Genomic DNA, 24,950 nt, shown 5'->3' on the forward strand with positions numbered 1-24,950 from the left:
CTGCACGTGTGTGGCAAACCTGGGTGAAGCTCCTGACTCCTGGCTTTGGGTCAGCTCAGCTCCATTGCGGTCACTTGGGGAGTGAATCATCGGATCTGTCTCTCCTCCTCTCTGTATATCTGACTTTGCAATAAAAATAGATCTTAAAAAAAAAAAAAAATTAAAGTGGAGCAGCAAGGACTTGAACCCACGGCCTTAAGGGATGCAGATGGATCTAGCTCAGTGTCCCTCAGTGGGTTCACTGTCTCCTTCCACAGAGGAAGCCGGGGGTCTACAGTCGGGCTTGGGGACAATGACTCCAACAGTAAGGCGGCGAGGTGAAGGGATGGGGCGGCTGTGCCAGCCACAGGACTCCAGTCTCCTCTTCCTGCAAGCTGGTGCACCCCTTTCACCTCCTCCTCAGCCACTTTCCAAATACGGATCTTTCTGCCTCTCTCGCCTCCTCTCTGCGCAGCCAGGCAGTCCTACCACAAACACTACTCAGCCGGTACGATCGCTCATTCATGCAACGCACTCCTACGCAGAGCTCCCGCGCAACAGGCTCGCGTGGCCCTGGCGATCCTGGCCTTCAGCTCCATTCGCACGCCTCGTCCCGCGCCCCAGCGCCCCAGTGCGCTCGGCCAGCCGGGCCAGCCGGGCCAGCCCGCCCCGGGGCTCTGGCCTCCGGGGGCGCCCGCCTGCGCCTCGGCCAAGGCCCCGGCCCGTCCCCCGCCCTGGGCAGCCAATGAGGGCTGCGGTCCCGCCCCGTCCCGGGAGCACCCCCCCGGCCGCTGATTGGCCTGCCTGGGTGCAGTGTTGCCCCCGACTCCCCTGCACGTGGGGCGGGAGTGTCCCCGCGTCTGCCCGCCGACCACTGCATGCTGCTGCCCAGCACCGTGTGGCGTGGGGTTCCCCGCGGCCTGTACACGCGATGGCCAAGCGCAGCTCGCTGTCCATCCGCATCGTGGAGGCGAAGAACCTACCCGCCAAGGACATGTAAGCACGCTCCGGGCAGCTGGAGTGGGGTGGGAACCCCAACTTTGCGGGGAAGGGCGCTGCGCCCCCCTCTCCCCTCCTCGTCCCCTGCCTACACTTGACCTTTCTGAGGTTCCCCACGGCCAACTGGCGCAGGAGGACCAAGACAGAAGAGGCTGCCGTGCTGGAAGGGCTGACAGGAGGAACAGACAGGAATATCTGTGAGGGTTGGGCAGAGGGGGCGCTGAGCGTGAAAGAGGGGCTCCAGATGAGAAGGAGCTTTGGTGGGACTGCGGAAACCCACGGGGAACTGTGGCTGCAGGGGGTGGAATACCCCCTAGTTAAAAGGGGTAGGGTCCTCTTCAACCGGTCTACGGGTGTGTGCACCTGACCAGGTTCTGGAGCCCAGGGGCAGTGTCGGGGGGTGTATCCTGCCGTGCACATGGGCAGAAGGAGGTCTGAGACCTGGGGTCTGCAGCAGGCTGATGGGTTAGGGTCAGGAGGTGCTGCCCCTACTGGCTGCAGGGGTGGGGTGAGCAGGGGCAGAAGGAGGTCACTGTTGCTTTCTGAGTCTTGCTTTTTGTCTACCTGGCTTTTTGTCCACCCAGTCAGGTGGTCCTCCTGGTTCCATTTCACAGATGGGTAAATCGAGTTTCAGAGAGGTTTTAAAGTGCTAGACTCTTGAGGGGTGCTGAAATCTAGGGCTTCCCCTGGCCAGATTTAGGGAGGGTGCAATCTCACAAGGACCCTTCCTCAGTGGCCGGCGAGACAGAGCCCGCCCAGCTTAGCTCGGTGGCAGCTGTGAGGGGGCGTCATCTTGAGGCCTGAGTTTCCTTTGGCTCACCTGGGGGTTGAAATCCCTCTATAGAGAGAGAGTGGGGCTGCTGACAGCCTGGCAGAGGGCCTGGGGTCCAAAGTCCTCGCTGGGCCACCTCAGCAGGCTCCGGGATCCAGGGTGGGGGGGGCCCTGTGAGTTTCCCAGCATGCCCAGCACCAGGAGCAGTTCCAGTTCAAGGCCCCCCTGGGCCTGATGAGACCTGAGCTCTTGGTTGCCATGGCAATGGTGAGAGAGGAGTGGGGGGGAATCTCAAGGTGGGTTTGTGTAAAGCAGGGCAAGGGGAGGAAGGGAGGTGGCAGCAGCTGGGAATGAGGTCTCTGGAAAGACAGATGTGCTGTAGGAGGGGTCTCAGTCCTGGGGCCCACCTCTGAGCTTGCCATCCCCCTCCCATGGACACTGACTAGTAAGTAGGTCATCTCTGCCTGCTCTGGCTGCGGCCCCTCCGTCTGTCTCTTCTCCGCGCTCCTGGCAGCAGCTGGCCCAGGATGGGCAGGGGAGGGGCTCCCAGTCACTCCTGCTTCCTGCATCTCTTTCCTCCTCTTGTCCCTGCCCCCACCATGCACAGCTGGCTTGTCCCACTCTGCCCCAGCCCCTGCAACACCTGGCCCTGCCCCCTGGCAGACCAGGCCTTCTCAAGGAAACATCCCTCAGGGGAAAACATCCCTCCTCCACCCCCTACCAAGTTAGGATGGGATTGTTATGGGTGGGTGGGGTGGAAGGTGAGTAACTAGGCTGATGGTGGGGGAAAAAGTCTGGGACTCGCTGAGGGACCTGGGCCATTTTCCCTTGCACTGTGTAAGGTTGACATGTTGGGCAACTGAGGCTTGTACAGCAGGTGCCCAGGAGTCAGGGTTCCAATCTGCTCTGACCACAGTGGACACAGGCCGCAAAGCCTTGCCTGACCACAGTGCTGGACAGATAGTCTGGTGGGGGGACCTGGGGGGTGCACTGCTCTGGCCCCGAGCGTAGCATGGACATCTGCTGGGGATGGGCATGGCAGGGACTTAGGGAACCCCAGGTGGCCTCACTGGATGCCGGGGGGGGGGGGGGGGTTGAGCTAGCCTCCAACCTGTCTCCTGAGCACAACACCCTCCAGCAGTGTCTTGCACTCTCCCAGGGACTGGGAGCTTGCTACCTATCCTCAGGGTGCCAAAGGGGTGCTCCTCTTGTCTAAGATCGTTCTGGAGAGAATGTCAGGGGCACACAGTGGCCGCGTCCACTTGTCCACTCCTGCCTGGCTTTTCTGTTCCCTGAACAGAACTGCCCTCCCAGCCTAGGAAGAAGCTTCTAGAACCTACCCACACCTGCCTGCCAGCTGGCCTCTTCCCCAGCAGCCCCCAGCGCAGGGGTACCTGAGTCGGCTTGGTCCCACGCCCTGTGACCCAGGAGACACGGTCTAGGGCTATTTAAGGGTTTGTCCTCATCCTTCGTCTTCCACAGCTTGGGGATTGCCAAGGCCCTAAATATAGAGGCCCTTTGGTGGCCAGTCCTGGGCCCGCAGCGACTTGTCTTGGCGAAGGAGAAGCAGAAGAGGGGCCCAGCCACAAGCCGCTGTGGGTCAGAGGGTGCCTAACAGGGCACCACGGGCAGCACGAGTGGACCCAGCTTCCCTCCAGTCGGCCTCAGCCCGTTCTTGATGCTTCCCATCTCTCTGTTCCTCCCACTTGGGTGCCCTTGCATTGCACATCTGAGCTTTTGTGCTTTAAATATATATATATATATTTTATTTCTTTATTGAGAGCGAAGGCAGGTGCTCCTCCATCTGCTGGTTCACTCTCCTAAATGCCCATAGTATCCAGGCTGTGAGAACTCCATCCAGGTCTCCCCCACGGGTAGCACAAGGGCTCAGATACGGGAGCCATCACCTGCTGCCTCCTGGGATGTGCCTTGGCCAGAGGTGGGACTCGAACCCAAGCACTCCACTTGATGTGGGATGTGGGTATTCCATGCAGTTACCTACTGGCTGTGCCAAATCCCTGCTGTATGCCCCCTGCCCTGCTGCCATGAACTTGTTGAAGACTCCTGGAACAAGCACGCATGCGTGGCTCACGGGTCCCGCAGCTGTGCCGTGCACACGGGCTGCAGAGGGGTCCTGAGGTCCCCTGGCTTTGGGGTGATGAGTTGCAGGCTCTCTGGAATAATGATCCCACACACACACACTCCATGTCATCTCAGACACCCAAGGCAGCCAACCTGGGAGCCAGCATGACAGTTCCCACTCTGCGGGTGGAAAAAAACAAGTCAGGACAGACATTGCTTGCTGGGTCTTAGGAGGGCCTTGGAACCTGCTGGCCCCATGACTTCCTGTGCAAGGAAGAAGGGCCTCTTTCGAGAAGGGAAGTGGAGTTTGGAATTTCCCAGCCTCCAACATGTAAATATACTTCCTTTCTTTGTGTGTGGATGGCGGGCCAGAAAAGGGCAGCTCTAGAAACATCCATTATGTACCTGTCCTTCTCCCAGGTCACTAGCCCAGCAACCGGAGATGTGTGGCATCGCTTAGCCTTCCTTCCATTAATGCATTCAGTAAGCACTCACGAGATTGTCTCGTGCCAGGCCCTGCTGGACAGTTAGGTGCCCCCCACCCTCAGGTTACTCAGATGGAAGAAACAGTGGGGAGGACACAGGCTGGAGGAACCTCCTCTTTTTGAGATTTATTTATGGGCTCAGCGCGATGGCTGAATGACTAAATCCTTACCTTGCAGGCGCTGGGATCCTATATGGGTGCTGGTTGTGTCCTAGCTGCTCCAGTTTCACTATCTATGGTCTGGGAAAGCAGAGGGACCCTGTACCCACATGGGAGACAGAAGAGCTCCTGGCCCCTGGCTTTGGATCGGCTCAGCTTTGGCTGTGAGGCCATTTGGGGAGTGAACCAGTGGATGGAAGGTCTTTCCCTCTGTCTCTCCTTCTCTCCATAAATCTGATCTACCTTTCCAATAAAAATAAATTTTTTTAAAAGACATTTATTGGAAAGGCAGAGTTGTAGAGTAACGTGCACAGAGATATCTTCCATCTACTGGTTCACTCCCTAAATGGCTGTAACGGCTGGGGCTGGGCCAGGCTGAAGCCAGGAGCCAAGAACTCCATCCGGGTCTCCTACATGAGTGGCAGGGGGCCCCAGCACTCAGGCCATCTTCTATTACTTTCCCAAACTCATTAGCAGGGATCTGGAATGGAAGTGGAGCAGCCGGGACTTGACCTGGCACCCATATGGGATGGTGACATCGCAGATGGCAGCTTTGCAAGTGGCAGCCCCAGGAGAGGGTTGTTAGAAAGGAGGGGACTGAGGGAAGCATGGGCAGCAGGGAAGCAGAAAGGGGCTGGGCTGTGATAGGGTGGGGTGGGAGAGGGCAGGAACAGTGTAGTGGTGGTATGGGGTCCATGCCCTTCTTGCTCCGTTCCTTCCTAGGCTGATGCTGGGGCACGTTTGGGGCCTTGGGGAGCCATTGATCTGCAGCCCAGGATGCTCAAGGCCCTTCCTGCTTTTCCCTGGGATCTGTAGGAACCCCCCCAACCGCCAGTCAGGGGCTGGGAGCTGCGCTGGAGGCCCTGCCCCCTGCTGACCCCACCCTTTCCCTGTGTTCTGCAGCACCGGAAGCAGTGACCCCTATTGCATCGTGAAGGTGGACAGCGAACCCCTCATCAGGTACCCCTGCTCTGGGGATGCTGGAGGCAGCCTTCTCGCCCCCTGAGGGGGTATGGATGGAGATGGGCAAGGGTTTGGAGCCCTCATGCTGGGTGCCCTGCTCCACCGCACCAGGAGGCGAGGGAGACTAACCTGGCACTCTACCACCCATGTGGGGAGTAGCTTCCTCAGGCCTGGGCTCTGGGCCAAGGGCCTCTCCCCTGCCTCTGTGCCCTCTCCAGCATTTACATCTGCCTGACAGAGGCAGATGTTCGTTAGTCACGGCAGCTGGCATCACAGCCCTTTTCCGGCCCATTTAACTCCAGGGAACAAGCTGGCTGTTGTAGCCACTAACTCCATTGGCCAAGGGGACGGCCCAAAGACACAGGACCCCCCAGTTTGGGCTCCTCCGCCTGACCTGGTCTTGGCTGGGGCCTCCCTCTTTCCCTTGCCCTCCCTCATCCAAGCTCAAAGCCAAAGCCACAGTGCTGCTGTGCCCAGCTGAGTGCCCAGGACCTGCCCCTTACCAAGGCCACTGACCTCCCAAGTCATGCCCCACCTGCATACAGGGTCCACACCCTTTATAGGTTGTCACTGGCTCAAGAGGCCATGCTGGTTCTAACTGACCCAAGGCAGGCAGGGACACCAAGGTCATGAGACTGACCCTTCACCTGAGTGCTCGGGGTGGGCCTCAGCTTCCCCACCCTCACAGTTCTGGCCTGCTGGGGTTTGCCCAGAGCTGGATGAGGCTGGGGAAACCAAGCTTGTGGTCCCTTCTCCACCTCTACCCTATTGTGTGACCTGTGACCCAAAGCCAGCTGTGCCCAGTAGTGGTCTTGTTTCCCTCTAGTGTGTGATACCTGTGTCCCACCCAGCAAAGATGGGTAAGGGAGTCATGATGGGTGGTGGGTGGGTTGAGACAAGAGCAGGGCATCTGATGGCAGAGCCAGATGTTGGTACTCAGAGGTGGGAGGAGGGAGGTGGCTGGGGCAGTGGGAAGGTAGGCTGCAGTCACACAGCCCCGCCTAGCCCTGGCCCGGCCTGGGACCTGGGGTGGCCCCAGGCAGCTACTGAGAAGGCTGCTCCTATAGGACAGCCACCGTGTGGAAGACCCTGTGCCCTTTTTGGGGTGAGGAATATCAGGTACACCTGCCACCTAGTTTCCATGCTGTTGCCTTCTACGTCATGGATGAGGACGCCCTCAGGTGGGTGCACCCTGCTCTTTGGGGGTAGGGAGTGGGTGCACTCAGGCCCCTGTGTGTCACTGTGGGGGCCGAGGAGAGGGCGTGGGTGTGCACGTGGCACATCACGCATGTGCATGAGTGTGCATGGAGCAGATAGGTGGGTCCCCATGTGGAAACGGCCCATGCCCATGAGTGTGCAGGATGCAGGGTCCACAGCAGGGTGGGTGCCAGGTGCAGGTGCGAGGGACTGGGGTATCAACTTTCCTGTTCCCCCCCGGGGAGCCCCGAGCTTGGAGAGAACTGGCACCGAGCCCCTGCCTGACTCTGGCTGTCTCTACCTTGCAGCCAAGATGACGTCATCGGCAAGGTGTGTCTCACCCGGGACACCCTAGCCTCCCATCCTAAGGGTAAGAGCTCCAAGTGTGAGAGTGTGTGTATATGTGAGAGAGAGTGCGAGTATATCCTCCCGCCCCGTGTGCTCCCACATCAAGACTGCTTCTCCCTCCTGGGAGGGCTCTCCTTATGTCCCACTGTGCAGTGCAGTGGGGGAGCCTCTCCTTTGTACCCTGTGAAGTCCCTTCCACCCAGGGTCCCAGTGCCAAGTCCCAGGTCTATAGCATTGTTCTGGTGCAACCTGGGGAGCTCCTCTACCCTAACCCCCACTTAACAAGTCCCAGAATATAAACTGCTGGGAGGTATGCACCTGCTCCAGGCTTGCTGGGTAACACAGTGCAGGCCCCACCCTCACTGGACTTCTTTAAAAGAAGTTCAGACCAAGGAGTTCTTGAATGCTCCAGTCCCATTGCCCATGCCTTGCTGTGTCCGCTTATCAGCTTCCCCTGGTGTGCACCTGCTCCTGTCTGTGAGGCCAGGGCGGTGTGAGGGACAGGCACTGCTGACTCATGAAGCCACCTGGCCCTGACTCATGGGGTTCTGGTTCTGGTTGCTTCTTGCGGGGCTTGGGTGAGGGTACCCACCAGGCTGAGCTGCAGCCCTACAGGTTTCAGCGGGTGGGCGCACCTGACCGAGGTTGACCCTGATGAAGAGGTGCAGGGCGAGATCCACCTGCGGTTGGAGGTGGTGCCAGGGCCTGGGACCCAGCAGCTGCTGCGCTGCGCCGTGCTGGAGGCCAGGTGAGGCTGGGGAATGGGCAGGGGGTCCCGTGCCGGCCAGATCGCCTTCCCTGTCCTCCCCTCCATTTCCCAGGTCCCTCCCATGGCCACTCTCTCACTTGGAGAGTCTCCTAGGTGATCCCCTTGGGTGGTCGTGTCCCCTTGGGGGAGGGGAGGGATGCTGTTTCAAGGATAGGCCATGCCCTGCCCCCTTCTTCCTCCCTTTCCCACCCCGTGCTAACTCCCATGGGAATTCATCCTGGGGCATGCGGAGGTGGATGGAGTTGTTGGGGATCTCCCAACAGGCAGGTGGTGACAGGAACAGTGGCTTGGAAGGCTCCCCCGCCTGTCACCTGTGTCAGGGCCACCCCCAGAGTATTTTTAGCCCCACGATCCACTCATCCACTCCCATTTGAGTCTGGGTGTGAGTCACACCACTGTGCGTGTGGGGAACTCATTTTCCTTTCTGACTCGGAGCCCAAGCCCTGAGCAAGGAGGGCCCCTTCCACCGGCCCCTAGAGAGCCAGCATATCACAGACCCCCTCCACTACCACCCACAGCTCCACCATACCACTCACCTGCCTGGGAGGAAGCTGTGGCAGGGGCAGAGGCCTGGTATGGGGCTGCCCCCTGCAGTCTTCACACTGTGCTCCCTGGGGCAGTTACGCCCTGTGCTCCTTGGCCATGCATGGCACCAAGCTGTCTGGGCACAGGCTGGTGGTGCTGGGGGAGGAGGGGCAGAAATGGTAGACATCAAAGTGAGCCATCCCCACCAGCCATGGATTCCCTGGCCTCCCCTGAGGCTGCTGGGGACAGGGAGACCAGGCCCAACCTGCCACTTAACAAGTCCCAGTAGAGGGGGAGCAGCGTCCAGGCCTCTCCAAGGAGGGATGGGACTCATTGCCCCTTGGATGTCAGTGACAGAGCGTCAAGAATCCCCTTGGTCATAGCCAGAGAGAGTCCATTTTCAGACAGACCCAGCCTTGGGGGTTCTGTCTGACAGCCTTGCAAAACTGGATGACTCTGATTTATTTTCATTTTACTTGAAGGCCCAGAGATAGATATGGATGGCCTGCGTGCTGGTTCATTCCTTAGAACCCGCAGCGGTCCAGGGGTTGGACCAAGCCAAAGCCAGGAGCTAGGAGCTCCATCCAGGTCTCTCCCACCTGTGTGGCAGGGAGCCCAGGGCTCAAGCCATCGCCTGATGCCCTCCAGGCCCATTAGCAGGGAGTTCGGTCAGAAGTAGATTTGGGACTGGTACCGGGGCTGGTTCAACAGGATGTCCAGTAAGTGGCACTTTAGCCATGTGGCAGACACCTGCCCTACCTCCATCAGGGGAAGATGGGAGAAAGATAACCAGCGTTAGAGAGTTAGTGTCGGAAATGTGGGACTGGGTGCCAGCAGCCAGCATTCACAGCAGCCAGAGGAAGGATGGCTTCGTTGTATCCCAGGGCTCTGAACTGGGTGGGCGGGGGGGGGCGTCGGGGGGGGGGACGCTGTGATCAGGGCTTCAGAAAGAGAGGGTCTTCCATACCTCCGTGGGGCAGGGGTTGACTTCCGCATTTCCCTGGTAAAGAATCCCATTCGAGAGAGATTGCCCTGTTCAGCTATTTGGTCTGTACATGTCGTAGCCTTGTCCTTAGGGTGGCCCATGTGGGGACCCTGGGTGGGAAGGGGTGACTGCTCTGGGAACAATCACCTGCTCCCCTCCCCAATAACCTTGATCCCTGTCACCACCAGGGACCTAGCTCCCAGGGACAGGAACGGTGCGTCTGACCCCTTTGTCCAAGTGCGCTACAACGGCCGGACCCAGGAGACCTCGGTGAGAATCTGACGGGAGGGAATGAGCTCCTCAGGGATGCCCCTGACCCCAGCTTCATCAGCACCTAGGAGGTCAGATTGGCGCTGTCTGTGTGAGGGGACACAGCAGGCCCCAACGCCTCTGGTCATGCTGGAGGTATAGAGTGGGGAGCCCACGGCCACCCACTCCACTCTTTTACCCTACAGGGAACAGTTAGGCTAGGGGGACCTCCGATGGTCCAGCTGGGCTGGTGTGGGAACACTAAACTCAGGGTTCTCAGTGTAGTCATTGCCTTTTTTGGGGTACCCTTGGACAAGTTCCTTCCCATCCCTGGGTCTTTCTGATGCAGGGGTGGAGGGATGGGGAGCTGGCCCGAGCCCTATCTATTCATCTCCTGGTAGATTGTGAAGAAGTCATGCTACCCACGCTGGAATGAGGCCTTTGAGTTCGAGCTGGAGGAAGGGGCAGCAGAGGGGCTGTGTGTGGAGGCCTGGGACTGGGACCTGGTCAGCCGCAATGACTTCCTGGGCAAAGTAAGTATGGTTTCCCCAGGGTGCACCTGCTGATTTCCCTGCTTCCCCATCAAGACTGTACCTGTTCTCTCCCCTGGCCCCTCCCCAAGACTGCACCTGCCATCATCACTACCCCAACTTCCCCCACCTCTGCTGCACCTGCTACTCACCTGACCTGCATCTCAGGTCACCCTCTCCATCAGCTTCCCCAGAAAGGACCACTCAGGAAGCCTGGGACTCCCCAAGACCAGAGACCCTTGGCAGGTGCCCCTCACCCCTAAAAACAGACATGGCAAAGAAGGTCTGTGCATGCAGCCCCCTGCCTGCCCACCCTGCCCCTAGGTGGTGGTCGACATGCAGAGATTGCGAGCCTCGGGTCAGGAGGAGGGCTGGTTCCGCCTGCAGCCCGACCAGCCCAAGAGGCGACGGCGGCCGCACGAGTGAGTATTGACTGGCGGGCAGCAGGGGCTGGGAGAACTGGGGGTTGAGTTGACTTTGGGTAGGCAGGACTGCAGGCTGAGTAGGAGGCAAGGGGCAGAGGACACAGCCACGGGGGCCCTTCTCATCCAGGCTGAACTAGCTTCCTCCTTCTCACAGTCCTGCCTTTAGCTCTGGCCTTAGAGCTCAGAAACTTTCTGCCTTCTGGAAGCTTCACAAAGAGACTCTTTCCCCATTCCCTTTAAGGACTTCCCCACAGACTGCAGAGCAGGGTTCAAGTTCCCGGAGACATTAGTGGAACAGCCCTAGATTCCTCCCTCCAGGGGACAGAGACTCCAGGTAAAACAGGACGGTCACTGGAAGCTGAACTTAAGCTAGTGTACAGATAAGCATTCAGAACTTCCCATGCACGCTTGCTAAAAATACCCCACGTTGACTGCATGCCCTGTGCTGGGATTTCAGCATGCCGGCAGACCTGTCTGGGGGAGTCCTTTGGCCCCTAGGATGCCTCAGCTTGCCTCCCTGCAAAGATCCCCAGATGCCCCATCTTGAGCAGGTGCAGGCCAGGTGGACAGGTGTGTCCCAGGGCCCATTTGACTAGCTTCTGCTATGCTGGGCAGGATGCTGAGCTGCTCCATTTTGAGAAGGTTCAGGTTCAGTCAGAGCGAGGAAGCCAGCTGAGCAGTCCCCGCCCCAACATCCTTGGCAAGCGGTTTATCAGACTAGGGCTGCAAGATCTCTGCTTATTTTTCAATACAGTGTCCACAGGAAGGTGCTGAACCTGGCCTGCCCGTGTGGGTCAGGTGTGGGGTCTACAGGCGCTTGGGAGGCAGGGCAGTTGGGGGTTGGGCACACAGACATTCCAGGCTGAGCGGTCTGCCTGGGCCACTGGTGGAGAAGTCACAGATCTCCCATTGCAGGGGTACCCTAGGCTCCCTGCAGCTGGAGGTGCGGTTGCGGGATGAGACCGTGCTGCCCTCTGGCTGTTACCAGCCCCTGGTGCAGCTGCTGTGCCAGGAGGTGAAGCTGGGCGCCCAGGTGAGGGGATCCCCCCCGCCCAGGGAAGTGGGGTGAGTGGGCAGGAGGCGTCCAGTGACAATAGCAGGTCCTCTCTGTCCTTCTAACCTCTCCTCTGCCTTCTGCAGGGCCCAGGGCACCTGCTGCCCATCCTAGAGGAGACTACCAGTGCTGAGTATCGCCAGGATGTGGCCACCAACCTTCTGAGGCTCTTCCTGGGGCAGGGCCTGGCCAAAGACTTCCTGGACCTGCTCTTCCAGCTGGAGCTGGGCCGCACCAGTGAGGCCTGGGCTGGGGCTGGGGGATGGTGGGGGTGAGGCTGGCCCCAGGGCCAGAGGTCGGGGGGGGGGGGCAGGGAGAAGGGATTCTTCTGTGAGTGACCCATGGGGCAACCAGGGAGGTAACATGAGGAGTCAGGGGCAGAGGTGGACAGGAACTCGGCAGGTGGCGCTTGCCCAGCGGTCACTTCCGAGGCCCTACCTCCTGCTCCCTACATGGTCCTCCTGCCTCGTCCCCCCTGCCCACTGGGACACCTGCTTGTAGGTGAGGCCAACACCCTATTCCGGAGCAACTCCCTGGCCTCCAAGTCCATGGAGTCTTTTCTGAAGGTGAGGTCACAAGAGAAATCGACCCTCAGTCTACAGAGAGGCCAAGAGACAAAGCTGGATCCTGCCCACAGCCCCCGCGGCCCTTGAAGGCCAGGAATGCCATCCATCCATCCGTCCATTCACTCACTCATGCATTCATTACTAGAAGAGCAGCTTGTTGGGCTGCCCCTCTTGCAGCTGACATGGACGCACCCTGGGGTGGGGGAAGGGGCGTGGGCAGAGTGGAACAGGACGAACGCGGCTGGTGGTGGCCCCCAGGTGGCGGGGATGCGGTATCTGCACGGCGTGCTGGGCCCCGTCATTGACAGAGTGTTCGAGGAGAAGAAATACGTGGAGCTAGACCCCAGCAAGGTGGAAGTGAAGGACGTGGGGTGAGGCTGGGGTACCCCAGGTGGCGCGGAGGTGGTGGTAGTGGTGGGTGTGTCTTTCATCCACTTTCTAACTATCTGCTCCTCCCCTCCCCGCCCCTGGTCCTGCTGCAGGTGCTCCGGGCTGCATCGCCCGCCCACCGAGGCCGAGGTGTTGGAGCAGAGCGCACAGACTCTGCGCGCCCACCTAGGGACGCTGCTGGCTGCGCTCTGCCGCTCGGTTCGCACCTGCCCCGCCGTGATCCGTGCCACCTTCCGCCAACTCTTCCGGCGCGTCCGAGAGCGCTTCCCGGACGCACAGCACGAGGTGTGCGCTCTGCCCGCTGCCAGGCCGGGGCGGATGGGGGCACCGGGAGGGCCGCGGCGTGGGGCCCAGGGGAGGACCCCAGTGCCCGCTGTACCCTCCAGAACGTGCCGTTCGTCGCCGTCACCAGCTTCCTGTGTCTGCGTTTCTTCTCTCCGGCCATCATGTCGCCCAAGCTGTTCCACCTGCGGGAGCGCCACGCGGACGCCCGCACCAGCCGCACCTTGCTCCTGCTGGCCAAGGTGCGGGGTGGCCCACCTTGGGCCGGTACTGTGTTCTCCAGTTCTGAGCTCCTGATCCACGAGGAGGCTGGAGGACCCAGACCACACAGCTTGCGGGCGCGGGACTCCTGCGTGGCCAGGGTCTGAGCAGCCCAGTCTGACATTGACACCTGCAGAGAAGGGGTATCATTTAGACCCCAGTGGTCAAGGAGGCTGTGGTCCCTTTACCCCTGCTTCCCTACGAGACTGGGCTGGGGCCACAAGCACCACCATGGCTGCAGCTGTGGAGGGAGGAGCGGGGTCCGGTGATCTGGGCCCTTCCCCGCACAGCCTTTAGTCCTTTCTGCGGTCACTGTCTCTCCCCTCCCACCCGCCCACTTCCAGGCTGTTCAGAATGTGGGCAATATGGACACGTTGGCTTCCAGAGCCAAAGAGACGTGGATGGAGCCTCTGCAGCCCACAGTGCGCCATGGCGTGGCACAGCTGAAGGACTTCATCACCAAGCTGGTGGACATCGAGGAGAAGGAGGGTGAGCATGGTCTGGCTCTGCCCCAGCATCGGCTTCCCCTTTGCCCTGCGCCCTGAAGGGCCCCGCCCCTCACCCAGTCTCCAGGTCCCTTTGCCCCGCCCCTAAGCATGTGGCCCCGCCCCTCACAAGTCTCCAGGTCCGTTTGCCCCGCCCCGCGAGCCTGTGGCCCCGCCCACCGAGGCCCCGCCCCCGGGCGCGCTCACTCCGCCTCCCCGCAGAGCTGGACCAGCTGCAGTCGCTGAGCTTGCAGGCGCCGCCGGTCAAGGAGGGGCCGCTCTTCCTCCACAGGACCAAGGGCAAGGGCCCGCTGGCCTCCTCCTCCTTCAAGAAGCTCTACTTCTCTCTCACCACTGAGGCCCTGAGCTTCGCCAAGACGCCCAGCTCCAAGGTGGGTGGGCCGTTCTCCGCACGCGCAGACCCCTGTTCCCTTCCGCGGAGTGGCCCGACCTTGCCGGCGTCCTGCGGGTCAGCTACAAGCAAGAGCAGGGTCTGCGGGGCTCAGTTCTGGCTTCTGCGTGGAGGAAGGGGGCTGAGGGGTGCCTCTGGGAATCCTGGAGGTCCTGGGCTCTGGCCCCGGCCTGCCGTGGGTGCCCCCCCCCCACCGTCCTAGCTGCTTGGCTTCCCAACAGAGGGTCCCAGCTGGTCTCCAGCACAGTCCCTGTGCACACTGACCCCAGGACTGTGGGGATCCTGGCTGTGTGGACCCGTGACGACAGCCTGTTCTGGGACCCCGTCGTGGTGGCCATTTAGGGAGTGAGCCAGCAGATGGAAGCTCTCTTTCTTTCTATGTCCCTGTTTTTCTATAACTTTTCAAAATAAAACAATCATAAAAAAGAAATGAGTGGAGCTGGACTCAGACCTAGCCCTCCACTGTGGAATGTAGGAGTCCTAAGCAGTGACATCAGTTCCTGCCGGACACCTGCCCCACACAGGCTGTTTGCGTAGACACCTCTCTCTCCCACCTGAGTAGGTCGTGTTGGGGGGTGGAGTTGGGAGAGGGGAGCAGCTTGGGTTGGACTTTAAATGCCTGAAGAATAAGGTATTGTGGAAGATGACCCAAAGGTGCACGGTGTGGCCCATAGTTGGCAGGACCAGGAGCCACAGAGAGTTGGCTGTGTGTCCTGGCTCTGTCCCTAAAGCTCAGGGTGGCCTGCTGCCAGCCACCAGGAAGCCAGGCAAGCTAGTCACACCCTGGGGTGCTCTGTCCTGGCTGGCTGTGGGCACTCCCACAGCAGGCAGACTCCCCTGCCTACCCAGCCATGTGCGGGCATCTAGAGCAGTCCTCTCTCCCACTGCCCGCCACAGAAGAGCATCCTCATCAAGCTGGCCAACATCCGAGCTGCCGAGAAGGTGGAGGAGAAGAGCTTTGGCAGCTCGCACGTCATGCAGGTGATCCATACGGACGACGCGGGCCGGCCACAGACCGTCTACCTACAGTGCAAGGTGCGCAGCCTGCAGCGGCTCAGCCCCGGGGACACCAGGCACAGTGGAGGAGGCGGGGTCAGGATGGCTGCACTCCCTGATGGGAAGCTCCCTGGGTGTTACCACGTGTCGCCGTGTTCACAGACAGCAGGGGCTGGAGTACCCAGGGACGGGCTGAGGGGTCGGCTGGCTGCAGCGCTTTTGTGTCAGTGTAGGAACTGCAAGGGCAGGGGGCTTCGTGGAGGAGGTGGCATGTGAGCAGTTTGCGGCCCCCTCCCCCATGTGCCCTGCAGTGTGTGAATGAGCTGAACCAGTGGCTGTCGGCACTGCGGAAAGTGAGTGTCAACAACCCCGGCCTGTTGAGCTCCTACCACCCTGGCATCTTCCGTGGGGACAAGTGGAGCTGCTGCCACCAGAAGCGCAAGTCAGGTACAAGTCAGGGCCCCAGGCACCCCCCGGCTATGACATGGTGCACCTGCCACAGCCTGGATGCTCATTGAGATCCTGTGTGTGTGTCCTGCCATGGAATGAGGACCCCGTCCCCAAGGGTGGCTCACTGAGTTCAACACCTGCTCCTCCGGCTGGGTTGATCAGGGCCAAGGAGAGCCCCTGGGCTTGTGCACTTCTGTACTCACCACCTGCTGCTGGAGCTGTAGGAAGGGTGACAGAGAAGATTCTAGAAGGACTATTGGTGATGACAGGGCGTGGTGCATGTCCCCATGGCCCATGTACCCCAGCCCCCTAGCATGTGTGGCTGCTGAGCTCTGACGTGCAGTTGGGTATAGTGGAAGAGTTGGGCTTCAAATCTGTAGTGTGTTGTTTGATTTTACCTGATTGCAATAGCCTCACTTGGCTAATGACATGTCAGACAGTATAGTTCCAGAATTTTTTTTTTGTAACATTTATTTAGGGGTTGGCATAGTGGGTAAAGCCACCAGCATCCCGTGTGAGCACTGGTTCAAGACCAGGGTGCTCCACTTCTCATCCAGCTCTCTGCTTATGACCTGAGAAAGCAGTAGAGGGTTGCTCAAAGCCTTGGGACCCTGCACCCAAGGGAGGAAGAGATCTGGAGGAAGCTTCTGGCTTTTGGCTTTGGACTGGCCCAGCCCTAGCTATTGCAGCCATCTGGGGAGTGAGCGAGGGGATGGAACATGGATGCATACCTGTATTAAAAATAAAAGGTTTATTTTTTGAAAGGCAGAGTGACAGAGAAAGGGAAAAATCAAATTTCTGTCTGCTGATTCATTCTCCAAATGTCCACCATGGCCAGGTCTGGACCATTCCACAGCCAGGAGCCTATACCTGCAACCAGGCCTCCCACTAAGGTGCAGGGGCCTGAGCATGAGCTGTCCTCCGCTGCTTTCCTAGGAACATTAGCAGGGAGCTAGATAAGAAGTGGAGAACCGGGCCCGGCGCGGTGGCGCAAGTGGTTAAAGGTCCTCGCCTTGCACGCCCGGGATCCCATATGGGCGCCGGTTCTAATCCCGGCAGCCCCGCTTCCCTTCCAGCTCCCTGCCTGTGGCCTGGGAAAGCAGTTGAGGACGGGAACCTGCACCCGCGTGGGAGACCCGGAAGAGGCTCCTGGCTTCGGATCGGCATAGTATCGGCCCGTTGCGCTCACTTGGGGAGTGAATCATCGGACGGAAGATCTTCCTCTCTGTCTCTCCTCTCTGTATATCCGCCTTTCCAATGAAAAAATAATAAAAATAAATCTTTAAAAAAAAAAAAAAAAAAAAAAAAAAAAGAAGTGGAGAACCTGGGACTTGAACTGGTGCCTGTGTGACATGTCGGCATCACAAGCCATGGCTTAACCCTTTGTGCCACAATGTCAGTTCTAGTTCTAGAACTTTCACAACCCTCCCTCAAATGTGCTTTACAGAACAGACTCAGACTGGGCGCCCTGTCCCTCTAGGCCAAGCTGATCCTCAGCCATCGGAGCCCAGCATGGGAGAGGCCATCAGCCTGCCCTGCCCGTCCCGATACACTGCTAGGCAGTGGGTGGGGCTTGCGGGCCCGCGAGCAGCCCCATGGAGGGTCCCTGAGTCCATCTGTACTAATGAAAAAGTCACATGAGCTTGTCCCATAGCGTCCATCCATAACTCTGCCCTCTGGCCCCTCTCCCCAGATGTGGGCTGTGACAAGACTCGGCCACGGGTGACCCTACAGGAGTGGAACGACCCTCTGGACCATGACCTGGAAGCACAGCTTATCTACCGGCAGCTCCTGGGCGTGGAGCCGACCCTACGGTGAGCAGGAGGATGGCATGTGCCAGGTCAGGGACTGCAACCAAGATTCCAGCTGGAACTGCCTCTCAGTGGCTGGCACCTCTCTCTCCGCCAGGTCCAGCACCCTCTTTTATTGGAAAGGCAGTTTTACAGAGAAGGAGAGCTAGAGAGAAAGATCTTGTGTCTGCTGGTTCACCCCAAAATGGCGGCAACAGCCAGAAGCTGAGCTGATCTGAAGCCAGGAGCTTCTTCCAGATCTCCCACGTGGGTGCAGGGACCAAGGTGGAGGGCCATCGTCCACTGCTCTCCTAGACCATCAGCAGGGAGCTAGAGTGGAAGTGGAGCAGCTGGGACATGTACTTATGGAATGCCAGTGCTGGCAGGTGGAGGGTTAGCCAGTTGAGTCATTGTGCCAACTTCCTCACCGACCAGCAGCCTCTTGTCCTTTCCAGGGAGGGCACCTGCACCACCATCCTGCAGCATGAGGCTGGCTCCCGTGAGGATCTGGCCTTCCGGGTAGGCTTACCGTGCTCCCATGCGTACCCTCAGAGCCTAAGCCTGGTCCTTAGCTGGCACGCCAAAGTCCTCAGCCATGTTGATTACTTTTGTGGCTGCAGATTAGAAAAAAATGGGAGGCATTAAAAAAAAAAAACAACTTTATTTGCAAAGATTGATTCGGTGACTGATTTGCAAGGTAGAGTGATACAGATAGGTAGAAAAAGATGTTTCCATTTGCTGGTTCCTTCTCAGAGTGTCCACAGCAGCCAGAGCTGGACCAGGTCAGAATCATGAGCCCAGAACTCCACGTAGGCCTCACATGCGTGGCAAGGACTCAGGCACCGGGCATTGTGGGCCATCTCCCAGGCACGTTAGCCGGAAGCTTGATTGCAAGCCAAGTTGGGACTTCATCCCGGGCACTGCAGCGTGGGATGCAGGAATCCCAAGTGGCTGGTTAAGGGCTGCCCCTAGTACAACTTTAAGAAACAAATGCCAGCGTGCATGTTGTGTGTAAAACTTCCACCTGTGAGGTTGGCATCTCATTTGTGCACCAGTTGGAGTGTCACTGGGCTCCAACTGGGCCACTGTGGCCGTCTGGGGTGTAAATCCGCAGATGGGAGCGCTCTCTCTGTCCTTCTGTCTCTCTGCCTTTTGGCAAATTAAGTAAACATTTTTTTTAAAGATTTATTTTTTATTAGAAAGATTTACAGAGAGAAGAGACAGATCTTCCATCTGCTGTGATTCACTCCTCAAATAGCTGCAAGGATAGGAGCTGAGCCTGTCATGCCAGGAGCTTTTTTCGGGTCTCCCACATGGGTGCAGGGTTCCAAGGCTTTGGGCCGTCCTCGACTGCTTTCCCAGGTATGTTAGCAGGGAGTGGGATCAGAAGTGGAGCAGCTGGGACTCGAACCAGTGACCATATGGGATGTAGGCAGAGTAGATGGTGGCTTTCCATGTGACCTCGCTGCGCAGGCCCCTGCTGCCTGCCTCTTGGCCACCCTGAGCTCCACCAGGGGGCGGTGTGGGACTGTATGCATGCTTCCCAGGGCTGCAGGTCAGTGCTGGGCAAGTGAAAGCAGGTCTGAGGCTTGGCTGGGTCTCACAGTGGGTATGGCAGGGAAGGGTGGCAGCATGGAGAGAAGGTGACCAGTGGCTGCTCCAGTTGCTAGAAGGCCTGTCCCCCAGGGCCTGGAAGGCACCCACTGCTGCAGGAGGAGCTGCCTGGGGCTTCCCAGAGGGGCACACCCCTTGCAGGGTGGAGCAGGCAGGCAGCCGAGGGGTGAGTCAGGGGGAGCCGTAAGGAAGGAACCACCCAGCCTAGGATGAGTATCACCACACTTCCTACCTGAGCAAACCCTTTTAAGAATTGCACTTAAAAAAAAAGTTGAGTGCCTGGTGCGATAACCTAGCGGCTAAAGTCCTCACCTTGCACATGCTGGGATCCCACATGGATGCCGGTTCTTTTCCTGGTGGCCCCACTTCCCATCCAGCTCCCTGCTTGTGGCCTGGGAAAGCAGTGGAGGGTGGCCCAAAGCCTTGGAACCCTCACGTGGGAGACCTGGAAGAAGCTCCTTGCTCCTGGCTTCGGATGGGTTCAGCTCTGGCTGTTGCTGCTGCTTAGGGAGTGAATCAAAGGATGGAAGATTTTCCTTTCTGTATATCTGACTTTGCAATAATAATAATAAAAAAAAAATAAAGCCTTAAAAAAATGTTGGGGCTGGTACAGTGGTGTAGCAAGCTAATACCCCGCCTTGTAGTACGGGCATCCCATATGGGCACCTGTTTGTGTCCTGGATGCTCTGCTTCCCCACCCCGCCAGCTCCCTTCTAGTGTCCATGGAAGATGGCCCAAATCTTGGGACCCTGCAGAGGCTCAAGACCCTCAAGAGGCTCCTGGCTTCAGACCAGCTCAGCTCCGGCTGTTGCTGCCATGTGGGGAGCAAGCCAGTGAATGAAAGATGTTTCTGTCTCTCCTCTCTGTAAATCTGCCTTTCCAATAAAAATAAATATGTCTTATAAAAAAAAAAAGGTCATAGTGGACCTTCTGGTCAACCCACGCTTAGGCGGTGGCTCAAAGTGGGAGGTCAGTCCTGTGTCCACGTTGTGGGAGTCGGCCTGGTGGCTCAGGCGGCCCACGCGGCCCACGCTAGCCCTCCCACAGCCCTCACCATGTCCTGCTCCACAGGGAGAAGTACCGGGAGCTGAGCCGGGGCCCAGAGGCAGGTGAAGGTAGGCGTCTGGGTTTGGGGACACTCTCAGCCCCAGTACTCCCCTCCTTGCCCCTTGGGGGTGTCCGTCCTCATGGTCCGTCAACTGCTTCCAGTCCCCGAGGCCCCCCTGGCTCAGCTGCTTCAGGTGCTGCAGGACCTGCAGGAGGCACATGGCCGCAGCCTGACCAGCCCTCCACCTGGGGTGCCCAGGCACCTGCCAGGGCTGCCGACGTGAGACCAGCTCCACCCCTCGCCGGGTGCCTGGATGCCAATGCTGTCGCTGTCACCCTAGTCCCAGTCACCATGGTGCAGGGCCGGGGCCTCTCCTGGGCCTGGTGAGTTTGAGGGAGAACCAGGGGCCAGGCATTCCGGAAGGCAGGAGCGACCTCTGACGTGGCGTCTGTAGGGGACTGTATCCTTCTGGCTCTCCTGTGAGGTCCCGTGGCCCAGACTCTGCCAGAATGACAAGCCCAGCTAGAAACCTCCACCCCTGGATGGTCCACCCTAGGTGGGCTGCCCTGTTGGACCCCGGAGACCAGCCCCACTACCACTGCCTGGCCACCCCCTGGGCGGGGGGTTGTGGTGCTCTGACAATAAACCTGTCGTGACTTCCCAGGCTCGTGGCTCTTGGGGCTGGGGCTCCAGGAAGAGTGGGCCCTGGAGGAAACTGGGGGAGTTGTCAGCCAAGGAGTGGGGTCACCTCCACCCTTGCCCAGGCTGAGGCCCGCATGGAGCTGGGTCCACACGGAGAAGTTACTGACTACCCACCAACCCTCCCCTCAGGCCCTCCAGCCCCTGGCTTGCCCATGGAGTCACCCTGACTGGCCCCACATCCCCAAGGCCTCCCTGGTCCCCAGAGATGTGTGTAATGTCCCCATCACCCAATGTTCCCAAACTGCTCCCATCAATGGCCAAGCTGGGATGCAGCCCAGCCCTCTGCTTGGGGTCCAGAGACTCACAGAGTCCTGGGAGCTGGGCTGCTCGGCTGCCCTTGGTCAGTCCCTCAGGGCCTCATGGAGGAGGCAGCCCACCGAGCCCTGCCTCTTGTCCAGCTGGAGCTCCCACAGCCTCCTGGGGTAGGACTCTGTCACTGGATCACACAGCAGGAGATAAAGGCAAGGCCCCCCGGTGCCCGGGCTATGCCCTCTGCTGCTGCAGACAGCCCAGGTCTGGGGTGTGTGTGTGTTGGGGGGACTTTGTGCCTCAGTGGGACAGAGCAGGTCCAGGGGCTCCAGCTGACCTCGTCTCTCCCCCGTCCCCCTGCAGCACTCACTGGCCTCAGGCCCCCTCCTAACCCATTCACTCACTCTTCACCTGTGAGTCCATCCACCTCTCTCTCTCTCTTTAATGATTTATTTATTTGAAAATCAGAGTTATGGAGAGACAGAAAACCTCCATCTGCTGGGTCACTGCCCACATGACTGCAATCAGCAGGAGCCAGGAACCGGGGATCACATGCTCCTCTGCCCTCCCCGGCGCGTTAGCAGGGAGCTGCGTGGGAAGTGGAGCAGCCAGGACAGGAGCTGGTGGTGCCCACATGGCTCGCCGCTTCCCAGAGGTCTGAACACATGGCACCACAACACGGGTCTCTGGAGAGTCTGCGGGTGCACAACTTTGAGAGCCCAGGATCGTGGGCGGTTCTGGGGTTATATGGCAAGTGTGGGCAGGTCCAGGGAGGCGGCGGTGGTGGAGACTTCGATCACGTGGCGCCGGTGCCAACCTGGCCAGGGACTTGCAGCTGTCGGGCCGGATGCCCGGAAAGGGCCGTCCACACGCGTCGCTGTGTCTTGAGCCTCACGTCCCTGCAAACAACCGGGTTGCAGGAACCCAGCAAGCCACGCCCCGCGAGCCGACCAGCAGGAGCGGGGGCGTGGCTTCCACGGGGCGCATGCGCAGAGTCCGCGCTAGCCGCTTGCGCAAGCTCCTCCGCGTCGCCAGGGGGCAGTGAACCGGTCCTGAAGCGTCCGGGCCTGGAAGCGGCGTGACCCGGAAGCGGTTGCGTTGTTGCGTCTGGAGGCGGCGGCGGTGGCGGAAGTGGCCGTGTAGGGGGCTGCGGCGGCAGGATGAACGCCCCTCCAGCCTTCGAGTCCTTCTTGCTCTTTGAGGGGGAGAAGAAGTAAGCGGGGGCCGCCCGGGGGCGGCGGGAGGCAGTGTGCGCGCGGCGTGCGTGGAGGGGCGTGCGGGTGTCGGGGGCAGGAAGGTTCGGCCGAGCCGAGGGGCTAGGGCGGGCCCGTGGCCGGCAGTCGGGAGTTGGGGGGAGCTGGTGTCCCGGTGCCGGCGGGGAGGGAGGTTTGAGAAGCTTCGGGAAGGGTGTCGGAGGAGGTCAGGGGGTAGATGCCACTTTTTTGGGGGATGTCGAGCACTTGCGAGCGGAGGTGTGGCGTAGTTAGAGGGATCTGCCTCCTGCTGTGGGGTTCACTCCCCAAGTGGCCCCAACGGGCCGGGGCCGCGCCAGGAGCGTCAGGTCTCCCTCGTGGGGCCGCCTGCTGATGCTGTCCCTGCGCGGGCTGCAAGAGGGCTGGATGGAAAGTGGCCGGGATGTCAGCGCTGCTGGCCACAGCTCGGCTCACTGTGTGGCAGAGCCAGTCGTGAGACCTGCAGCTGCGAGTGTCTTATTTTTTGTTGCAAACAGTTACAGAGAGACAGATGAATTCCATCTGCTGGTTCATTCCCCAAGTGGCTGCAGCTGGGCTGGTTTGAAATCAGGAATTAGGAGTTTATTTCATGCAGGTGCAGGGTCCCAAGGCTTTGGGCCGTCCTCGACTGCTTTCCCAGGCCACAAGCAGGGAGCTGGATGGGAAGCAGGACCCAGAACGTGAACCAGTGCCCACATGGCATTGCAGAATGCAAACAGGGCGAGAATTTAGGCACTAGGCCTCCATGGCGTTCTGGGCCCTCCATTTCGGCTTTTTGACAAATGAAAGCAGACAAAATTTCAAACTGTTAAAATATGTCAAGAACCTTTTTTCCTGCAAGGAAAGGATTTTCAGGGCTAAAGCTGTGTTGAGAAATCCTGCCTTAGGAGCAGGGGTCAACCTAGGGCAGCGATGGGATGGAGGGAGGCTGCCTCGATGCACAGAGGGTCTGCAGGAGGGCTGGGGGCTGCACCTGCCCCTCAGCATCACCCGCTTACCCCTAGGATCACCATCAACAAGGACACCAAGGTCCCCAACGCCTGCCTTTTCACCATCAATAAGGAGGACCACACGCTGGGGAACATCATCAAGTCGTAAGTGCTGGGCTGCCTGCCCAGTGGGCAGGGCGTCGCGGCAAGGGTGACCCTACAGGGGGTGGCTCCTTCCGTCCAGCTGTCCATGGTCACGGCTGTCAGCCGACAAGTGGCCCGCTGACCAGCAGGGTCCCTCATGGGGACCTGTCCGGCTGCTGTGGAGGCCTCACCAGCAGGGCCTGGGTATTACCGAGCTCCTGCCGGGGGGATCACAACGCTGACCCTTCATTGAGGTAGCACGGAATGCAGCCTGGGCCAGGATGGCCCGCCCCCTCATCCAACAGTGCTGTGTGGCCTGGGGACGCTGGAGATTTTATCTTTATTGGAAAGGTGTATTTACAGAGGAAAGATGTCTGCTTGCTCCCTAAATGGTCACAGTGGCGGGAGCTGAGCTGATGAAGAGCCAGGAGCTTCTTCTGGGTCTCCTGTTGTGGATGCAGGGTCCCAAGGCTTTGGGCCTTCCTCTGTTACTTTCCTTAGGCCACAAGGAGGGAGCTGGGTGGGACGTGGGGAAGCAAGGATGTGAACCAGCGCCCACGTGAGATGCCTGCTACATGTCACACTGGCCCTGGCACTGCAGTTGTATGTGAGGATCTCTTGTTCACAGAATGCGGGAGGAGGCAGAGGCTTTGGATGAGGTGTGCAAAATCCCTGGGCAGAGTGTTGCTGTCCCTGCTAAGCCTTGGACCAGCAGGCAGGCCAGGCTGTGCTTGCTGCTCTGGCCAGCCCAGGGACTTGAGCCCTGTACACAGGCTTGTCAGCTGGAGCCTGTAGCCAGCCCTCAGAGTGAAGCCAAAGGCCATGGCGCAGCCCCTGCCCATCCCAAGCCGAGTCAGTGGCCAGTCTAGGCCCAGTGCTGCCCCTGTGGCCCCGGGCCTGTGCGGGGCAGGGCCTCCCTGGAGCTGCTCACCTTGACTGGGAGTGTGGGGCAGGGAGTGTGTGCACCTGTGACTAAATGTGGCATGCAAGCCCAGCAGTGCAGGAGCTGGCTATGCTGTGGGCTGCCCAGGGACTACCAGGGTGCCCCAAGGCCACCCCGTCAGCCCATCCTCCTGCATCTCAGGCAGCTGCTGAAGGACCCACAGGTGCTGTTCGCCGGCTACAAGGTCCCCCACCCACTGGAGCACAAGATCATCATCCGTGTGCAGACCACGCCCGACTACAGCCCGCAGGAGGCCTTCACCAACGCTGTCACCGACCTCATCAGCGAGCTCTCCCTGCTGGAGGAGCGCTTCCGGGTGAGGGCATGGCCCAGCCAGGCCAGGGAAGTGTACCCCAGGGTTGGGTGATGGCGCCAGCCCACCCTGTGCTGTTGCCTCCAGGCTTCCGTCTGGGCCTGGGTGGGTCACGTCTGCATGGCAGGGGCCTTGGTCAGCTCGAGGTACAGCCAAGTCCACGGGTGTGTCGCAGGCCCACAACACTCCAGCCCCCATGTGGGCAGCAGCCATGTCGGCCCCACTCTATCCTGCAGGGCGTCATTGGCCAGTCCCCTGGCTGACTGTGCCTGTTTTCTCCCCACAGGTGGCCATCAAAGACAAACAGGAAGGCATTGAATAGCAGCCAGAAGGGGCTTCAGGGCGTCCTGTCCTCCTCCGGCCCATGGGGCGAGCCGTGGCACCCGTGCTCCTGTCCGGTGAGCCCCTTGCCTGGCTTTCACGTGCCTAGTACGCAGGTTCTGTTTCTCCTTCCTAATAAAGTGTGGCAGGAAGACGCGGTGTGGGCTCAGTGGTGATGCCCTGGGCAATGAGCTAGTTCAGCCACTCCGGCTGTGGCCAAGACCATTGCTGGGGCTGCTGGGAAGCCTAGTGGCTCAGGGTACACTGAGGAATGGGGTACACAGAGCTACAGGCCTCCCTCAG

The 24,950-nt window shown here is 59.6% G+C and overlaps 2 protein-coding genes across 6 annotated transcripts; both read left to right on the forward strand.

The window, feature by feature from the left end:
- Window positions 1-838: 838 nt before the first annotated feature.
- Window positions 839-20,477, forward strand: RASA4B (RAS p21 protein activator 4B). Of its 3 annotated transcripts, none has more exons than XM_040972836.1 (21): window positions 839-975; window positions 5,379-5,435; window positions 6,506-6,619; window positions 6,944-7,005; window positions 7,599-7,731; window positions 9,451-9,532; window positions 9,913-10,044; window positions 10,366-10,463; window positions 11,382-11,499; window positions 11,607-11,757; window positions 12,022-12,086; window positions 12,345-12,457; window positions 12,569-12,761; window positions 12,863-13,000; window positions 13,364-13,508; window positions 13,727-13,896; window positions 14,814-14,951; window positions 15,224-15,359; window positions 17,056-17,176; window positions 19,838-19,887; window positions 19,976-20,477. In XM_040972836.1, exons 1-21 carry the CDS (start codon window positions 911-913, stop codon window positions 20,095-20,097), a joined length of 2,403 nt encoding a protein of 800 aa, XP_040828770.1. In that variant the 5' UTR covers window positions 839-910; the 3' UTR covers window positions 20,098-20,477. The 3 variants fall into 3 exon arrangements, with proteins under 3 accessions (XP_040828770.1, XP_040828769.1, XP_040828771.1); XM_040972835.1 differs by having other exon boundaries at window positions 19,838-19,881; XM_040972837.1 differs by lacking the exon at window positions 14,814-14,951.
- Window positions 20,478-21,822: 1,345 nt separating this feature from the next.
- On the forward strand, window positions 21,823-24,799 carry POLR2J (RNA polymerase II subunit J). 3 transcript variants are annotated; one of them, XM_040972842.1, is made up of 4 exons: window positions 21,837-21,978; window positions 23,002-23,091; window positions 24,155-24,359; window positions 24,613-24,799. In XM_040972842.1, exons 1-4 carry the CDS (start codon window positions 21,926-21,928, stop codon window positions 24,646-24,648), a joined length of 384 nt encoding a protein of 127 aa, XP_040828776.1. In that variant the 5' UTR covers window positions 21,837-21,925; the 3' UTR covers window positions 24,649-24,799. The 3 variants fall into 3 exon arrangements, with proteins under 3 accessions (XP_040828778.1, XP_040828776.1, XP_040828777.1); XM_040972843.1 differs by having other exon boundaries at window positions 21,856-21,978; window positions 24,155-24,329; XM_040972844.1 differs by lacking the exon at window positions 23,002-23,091 and having other exon boundaries at window positions 21,823-21,978; window positions 24,155-24,329.
- The last annotated feature ends 151 nt before the right edge of the window (window positions 24,800-24,950 follow it).

This window comes from Ochotona curzoniae, unplaced genomic scaffold, assembly GCF_017591425.1.
Source record: "Ochotona curzoniae isolate NIBS_2020 unplaced genomic scaffold, NIBS_Ocur_1.0 contig_2321, whole genome shotgun sequence".
Classification (NCBI taxonomy): domain Eukaryota; kingdom Metazoa; phylum Chordata; class Mammalia; order Lagomorpha; family Ochotonidae; genus Ochotona; species Ochotona curzoniae.